At 41.3% G+C, this 7,960-nt stretch overlaps 1 protein-coding gene across 1 annotated transcript in view; it reads right to left on the bottom strand.

The window, feature by feature from the left end:
- Positions 1-5,622: 5,622 nt before the first annotated feature.
- The window catches only part of ATF1 (activating transcription factor 1), a 42,726-nt gene continuing 40,388 nt past the window's right edge, over positions 5,623-7,960 (bottom strand). Inside the window, exon 8 of the mRNA XM_089652040.1 lies at positions 5,623-7,150. Within this exon, the coding sequence (XP_089508166.1) occupies positions 7,006-7,150 (145 nt within the window). The 3' untranslated portion in view covers positions 5,623-7,005. The remainder of the gene's footprint in view (positions 7,151-7,960) is intronic.

Below are 7,960 nucleotides of genomic sequence, written 5' to 3'. Positions count from 1 at the left end.
CATCTCCCTCGGCCTCTGTTAAATATGCAGGTTTCTTTTCCTAATCCTTCCCTATTTTCAGGGGCACGAGACAGGGATGCCCATTATCACCTGCTCTTTTTGTTCTCGCTCTTGAACCTTTAGCTGCAGCCATTCAAAATCACCCGGATATTTCTGGTGTCCCCTATTCCGGCACTCAATACAAGGCCAACTTTTAATGCGTATGATGCCCTTTTGGTTTTTAACCATCCTCTTCACTCTCCCCAATCCCCTTGTCATATTGGACAGTTTTTCGACTATATCTGGCCTCAGCATCAATTTGTCTAAAACCACGGCATTGAATATTACGCTCCCTGCCGACCTGGTTGAACGGTTGCAGACACAATTTCCCTACTGTTGGGCATCCCATTCTCTGGCTTATCTTGGCGTTACGCTTACTTCCTCCTATTCTGCCTTATTTTTGGCTAATTATTATCCCTTATTGCGCTCTGTTACTTCCCTTCATTCTTGGCAGCTTCCTTATCATGGTTTGGCTGGATACATGCTGTTAAGATGATTATCCTGCCGAAGATCCTGTACTTTTTCCGTACTCTCTCTATTCATGTCCCTGCGTCTTTTCTTTGTGTACTACAGAGCCGGATTCTCAGTTTTATTTGGGCTCATAAACGTCCCAGAGTGCATAGAGCCACTCTGTATACTCAGACTACAGGGAGGTTTGGGAGTGCCACACGTTTCTAGATATTTGGTGGTTCAGATTTCCCAGTTGTTTATGCTTCATACCACGACAGATATCCCGGTATGGGTACTCTAAGAATTACCCAACTGTGCTCCGCTTTCCTTAACTACATTGCTTTGGCTCCCGCCTAAGTTGCACCCTCCGGATTTGAGCCCTATCATGCTTCACAGTTTAAGAACCTGGGATTCTGTAAAATATTCAGGTAATTTGATTTAGTCATTCCTACCTCTTTTGCCAATTGCGCATAATCCTTTATTTCCGCCAGGCCTAGAACATCCCCTTTCTTTCTCTTGGTGGACCTCCCATGGCTTTGTTATTGTACATGATTTTCTAAGCGCTCGTCCTATCTTGGGAGTCTCTTCGAGAATTAAGGGGGGTCCCGCCACGGGAATATTATCGGTATTTGCAATTGTGCCACTGGGTCCTATCCCTCCGTCGTACCGCTACATATCCTTACAGCAAAATGCCCTTTGAGCAGGCTTGTCAGCATTCCCCAGGGTCCCCTGGTCTCATTTATGTAATTTATGCCTCCCTTAACAGTAGATCCTCCTCACCACCCTTCTTATGTCTCTCAATGGGAGCGAGATCTGGGTGTTTCAATTGCGGCGGAGGATTGGCGTAGGGCCTGGGGGATGGTGGTGAAATGTTCATTCAATACACTATTGAGGCAGCCTACAAAGTTCTACTGCGGTGGTCCTGGGTCCCGGCTCGGACTGCTCACTTTAATCCGACTGGCGGAGATAGATGTTTCTGGAACTGTGGTCTACGCGGGGATGTCTTGCACATTTGGTGGTAATGCCAGCGATTGATAGGCTTCTGGTCTAGAGTTTTTGGTTTGCTACAAACGCTATTTCATATTACAGTCCATAGGGATGCAAAGGTGGCCCTCCTGCATTGCCCAATTTTGGGTCTGTCTAGGTCTCAACAGAAATTGGCATCCTACTTATTCTTTTCGGCCAAACGTGCTATAGCTCAAGCTTGGAGAACCCCTTCGGTAACCTTCCAATGGGTGAAGAACCGGATGAATGCTATGTTGTTCAATGAACAGATGTCTAGCATTCTTCATGATTCTCATCTGAGATTGGAACACCTGAATCCAGTGATTTGGAGGGGAGTCCCAATACTTTTGGCAATATAGTGTATATACACTGTGGGATTTTTTTTTCCTTTAAATTAGAGAACTTGTCAAAAAGTGTGTGCGCGTGTATTTATCTACAAAATTACTTTTTTTCTTGTAAATGAGTAGGGGTACTATACTCATTCACTTAGGAGAGGTAGCCAGTATAAGCCCATTCCCACAGACCCCCACAATCACTGGGGCAGGGTTGTGGAAAGAGGCCATTGTTCTCATCAACGAAAGGACAAGGTGCTTTGGCAGGGGGCCCTTCCATATCCATGTTGAGGGCATTTGGTCTTATATGGTTCAGAAGGAGGAATTGCAGGCCTATCCCGCACCCCTTTCCTGGCTATCCAAATAAGGTTGTGTTTTTTAATTTATGGATTTTAGTGGGCACTCCATGCTTTTTCTTTGTTGTTTTTTGTGTGGGGTTACCCCTTAAAAGCATACTAGACATGGAGGACCTCACACTTTTTTTTGTGGGGTCTCCCTTAAAATTCATATCAGATCTAAAAGGACCTGGAATGAGTTTTAAAGAGGGACACATTTTTTTTTTTTTTTTTTACACTAGCCCCAGTGTTTACATTCACCTGTCTGTCAATCCTCACCTGACAGCTTGACAGCTGAATGTGTCAAGGGGTGATGAGTCACTGGCTGTTAACAATCAGGAGGAAACTGTCACATTTGCACTTCACATTGCAGCTGGAGGTTTGCTTGGTCGAACACCCATTCCTTTGTTCATTTGCACAGGATTCTCCACAGACTCTACATAGTGCAGAGGTTTCCACCTCATATTTCCCCTGCTGCTTGAATGTTCTTAGAATGAAATGGTAATGAAAACGTGAAAGGCAAACAAAATTATTACACACATATTACAAACAATATGGGTGCTATTTGTTACAAATGCTGAGACTTTCACAAATCAAAATATCTAGAGAGAGACTCCTTTAAATTTAATAATTTTTCTTAACAGGAACTATAAATATAACATCAGCATGGACGAAAATGCTGTATAGTGCTAACAGCACCAACAAACAAGTCTGAAATCTAAACTATTATCCATAGGAGTTTACTTATAAAGCAGTGAATGTGACACAAATATTCAATTCAGGTGAATCTTTCTGTGCATGTATTTTAAAACACGGTTAATGATTAATTACCTGTGAATGTTTGGTGACTGTCACATTAAATGCTTTATAAATATGCCCGTCTGTAAAGTATAGTAATGTCTTGATTTACCACTTAGCTCTAGTTCATTCTGATGCAATTACTAATGAATCTATCTAGGCAGTGATCCAGCTTTTACTGCTTCGTCTTCTAACAAAATATTTTTGTATTCATCTCAAAATGCTTAATCCCTCCTCTAACCAGCATGCCCCAGTTTGTAGCACAGAGTGTTGGATCTCTGTACCTCAATGGACTCCAAACAAAGGATTTTACAATAAGTACAAAATCATATTTTTGTTGTGGCTCAAGGAGCAAAAGCTGGATTACTGCCTGGAAGGAACAATAAATCTCCTTACCTATATGAATTAGTAACTGCATCAAGACCCAACAAGAGCTAAGTGACAAATACAAAAATCCTATTTTCTTTTTTGTCCATTGAGGAACACAGTAAATCGTATAGTCTCGGGGCATCCAAAAGCAGTAGATTTGAAGGGTGGGCAACTGCAACACTACTAACAGGCACAAAAGAAATAGGACTGTGGACGCACTGCAGCTCAAGGACCTAAGCCCGAATCGGTCACCCGATGAGGCAAAACTCCATACCTGCTATGTGAAGCCACCAACACGACCAAAGGAAGAACACAGAGAATCATCCTGATGTCCAACACCAAGAAGAAAAAATGGTCACCAATAAAAAAAGAATTCCACATGAAAAGAAGCGCTACACCTTGGATCAAGCGAGAAGCTGAGCAACTAAAATCTACACAAACAGGTGAAAAACATCCAATACTCAGAGGGAAAAAATCCACAAGCTGATGTGGTCAACTAGTCAAGCCCTTAGTATGAACAGTCCCAGAGAAGAAACCAAGGAAAGGTGGTCGTGGTAAAAGGTAGACCAGCAGGTCTATGTAAGAAGACCCTAAGCATTTACACACCTGATCCTAGAAGGATTAAGGAACTCCTTATCTAGACAAATAATCCAGATAGAAAACTCATCTCACGACATGAGATTAAATCAAGGGAGAACACTGTTTAGGCAGGAAGGGTGTAAAGATCCCGTGAAGCCTGCATGACTGAGCCCAGTGGGTCACATTTCGGGCTAGGCCAACAATCTTAAGTCCAGCGGGCTCCAAGCATGGCCTCCACCGCTGTTTCTGAGGATACACCAATCCAGACAACTATTGTGCAGAGACTAGCTCAAGCAAAGTCTTGGTAAAAGACATTGGAGGAAAAAAATGTTTCTAGGATGTACCAAGTCACTTAATTAAAGGAAAAAAGCATGCAACCTCCTAGGAAATTAGCAAAAACAAATGGCATTATGGTTGCAGGGGTTATACAAAGCTGAAAGGTGGCATTAGAGCCGGACTAAATCTTTATACTTCCTGTCTCCCTCAATTCACATGTTTTCCAGATAAAAAAGAAAAAACTGGAAAACCAACATGTCTACATATCTCATCACATTAAAAACATCAACGTTGTCGCAAACCACCAGATTCTGGTCATTGCTTATGCAGCACTAGAAGGTCCCATGCACACTTGACATTTAGCCCTGATGCATGGGGCTCTGGCATTTTGCTGAGGGCACAGGTGCACTGTCCAGCCTCGTTGACACCAGCCTGTCAAACTGAGCAGCTCCAATGAAGTAAAAATCAACCAAGAGGTGCTAGGACTTTGATGTGAGTTACATAGTAGTGAGAGGACAAAAGCATTTAAAGAACCCACTGGCTCAGGTTAGGCTGCTCACAACAGAAAGGCCTTCCCTCCAGTGGGTACCCTTGCAGGTTACAGAAAAAAAATGCAAGCACCAATAGAAGGAGTGCCAGACCAAAAGGATATTAGAGTCTGAATTCATTAGTTTGCACAAAAAAAAAACCCCTCACTCATCATCAGGGCTTCAGAGAATTGAATGGACTCAAAAGAGCATTTTCATATGCTGAGAGGCTGATATTTCTGGGTATTCATCCCTGGGTGCATACAGACCTAAACATTCATACTACTAGGTGCCCCATCCAGCCCCAGCAGCTATCAGTGTCTCAGGGTTTGACAGGCTGCCGGCAGTGGGGCTGAATGATGCACACCAATGCCCTCCAGCTGCAGCTAAAACACCAGGGGCCCCATGCACCAGGGTTAAATGCCCTGTGTGCATGGGGCCTATGGGATGACTTGCAATCTAAAATTAAGTGGAATGGCTGGATGATCTTAATGTTGTGGTCCCAGAAATCAAATTATCCATAGACAGAAAAATATTCCATATCTTAGTTCAGGTAATATAAACAGTTAAGTTCTCACTGTGCTGAAATCCTCATATAGCAACAATGTATTTTAAAACTCAAACTGCTGGTAAAAGCTACACTAGATGTAATGTAGCCAGATATGTATTGCATTATCTTTACCAACCCCTGTAGATGAGCAATTTGGAGAAAGTGACAAGTGGTTCTACTTCGTAGCCAAAGATTAGCGTTTCAATGCTGACCTCAATGGGGAATATTGTGGTTACAGTTTTGCACAGCAGCGACTGTATTCTGTTTTATAATCAACAATCTAGTTTAAGCAAACATGCTAGCTAAATTAGGACTTCTTTCTGTGGTGCTAGAATAAATTAAAAAACATGGAAGCAATGCAATTAAGTAAATAATCACACATTATTTATTTATAGAAATGTAAATCATACCTCGTAGCCAAAAAATTTGAACACAATTCAAAACTTTACTCTTTACTTCCCAGTAACCAGCAACAGGTCAACTGGATAATTCAAGAGTCATCTGGCTATTAAGTTAGGTGACAAATGTAATAGTCAAAAAATCCCCTTAAAACCCTGATGGATACTTCATAAAGTAAACACCACAAACATAATTACAATATTGCCAGCCAAAATGAGCAGTTACTGTAAAAGTTCTACTTTATAGTAAAGTAAGCCTTAACCTGAAACTGTGACTAACCAAAAAAGGTAAAATATGTACATACAATTACATAAAAAATTGGAATAAAAAGGAAAGTGGAAGGGAAAAAAAACACTGTTACATGAGAAAAGATGTTCCACTTTCTGTCAATTCTTTTTTTTACCACATTAAAGCGAACCTATCATGTCAAATTGCATAATCTACCATTAGTACTAGAGGCTGAGTAAAAACTGAAATGCAGTGTATTGATACTGTCACGCCAACATTTCATGAGGAACAGCAATTGTTCATATCTCCCTTAATTGACTACCCATGAAATGCTCAGAGCACCAAACTGGATTATCATTCAAAAAACAGATGGGGGTTTATTTAATAAAGCTAGAGTGTAAAAAATCAGGGTCACTTCTGCATAGAAACCAATCAGTTTCTAACCTCAGCTAGTTTAGTTCAGCTTTGGCAATAAAACCTGGAAGCGGACTGGTTTCTATGCAGAAGTAAGCCTGATTTTGCACTCTCCAGCTTTAGTAAATAAACTCCATGGAGTCTGTGGGGCAAAACAAGATTCCTCCAGAGGAATGGAGAAACACATAAGTACATGGTAGCTCAGTCTCACCCAACTTTTATCTGGCCAGATGGTGCCAACTTCAAGCAAATATTGAGAAGGAAAAAAAAAGTGACACATTGTGTCTGATAGGTCCGCTTTAAATAATTCTATTACTATTAGAGGTAGGGCTGGTCATGGCTCTCCATCTGGTGTACTAAAAATCCCAGCATATTGCTGGCTCAGAGACTTCATTTACAAAGTCAGACAGCCATAGGTCGCTGAGCCTATATCATATGAGACCTGTGTCTAACACATAATTCATAAATTACTCTTCTCTAATGAACAAATGAAGTTCTTTTCAATATATATAGCTTTTATTTTACCTTTGACAATCAAATATTCCAAAATTAGCACATGGTGGCCAATCTCAGTTCGCTGCCTCTTTAAAAGTTTGAAGACTAAATAGAAAAAAAAGGCTTCATCTGTGGCCTCATGTAAAATTTAGAAAATTTTGGTATAAAAGAAAAACTCATCTAAAAAGGTAGATAAACTAACAAAAAGATTAAACTGTTTTGTGACAGTACAAATCTTTTAAAGTCTTTAGCTCTTCAATTAATGTTTTGTTTTGATTTTCAAGCACTGCAACTCTGTTCTCCAAGCATTTAACATATTCCTTCTTTTTTCTCCGACACTCTCGGGCAGCCTCCCTACAAGTGAAGGACACATCATAAGTACACTTATTGAATCTTATTAGACACAAAACATGGCACAAGGGAAACATGTAGACACAATGACAACTTTGAGAACTAAAGAAAAATTGGATCATGTTTAATAGGTAAATCTTGATTTGCATTCTGACCACAAAGCTGTAAAGAAAGATTTACAGCGAAGGCTCAGACATGGTAGAATTCAATTCAAAACCACATGGATCTATAGTTTGTTTAGGTTAACCACTTCCCGACCATCCTTTATTTATTTATTACAGGTACTTGTATAGCTCTGTCAATTTACATAGTGCTTTACATATATATTGTACATTCACATCAGTCCCCAACTCTCAAGGGGCGTACAATCTAAAGTCCCTAACTCACATTCATACATACTAGGGTCAATTTAGACAGGATCCAAGTAACCTAGAGTGTGGGAGGAAACCGGAGGAAACCCACACAGGCAGAACATGAAAACTCCAGGTAGGTGGTGTGGTGGTTGGGATTCGAACCAACGACCCTAGTACTGCCAGGCGGAAGTGCTAACCATTTAGCCGGTGTGTGGCATAATAGCAGAACTACTGCTACAGGGCGGCAGTGCTACTCAAAATCACGTAGATATACGTACGTTTGTATTTCCGGGTAGGGGGTGCACACGCCACCCTACCCGCACCTCCATTGGTGGCTACAGCTATTGATCATCGGGTCCTGGCCAGAGATTCCCCACCGGCATCCAGCGATTGCCAAGGAACACGGACAGGGGAGAGGCCTGTATGTAAACAATACAGGTCTCTCCCCTGTCAGCACCAA

Source organism: Staurois parvus, unplaced genomic scaffold (genome assembly GCF_062004578.1).
Source record: "Staurois parvus isolate SC_StPar_1 unplaced genomic scaffold, SC_StPar_1.0 ptg000669l, whole genome shotgun sequence".
In the NCBI taxonomy this organism is placed as follows: Eukaryota; Metazoa; Chordata; class Amphibia; order Anura; family Ranidae; genus Staurois; species Staurois parvus.
The sequence above is the reverse complement of the archived record's forward strand: the minus strand, read 5'-3'. Positions and strand labels throughout refer to the sequence as shown.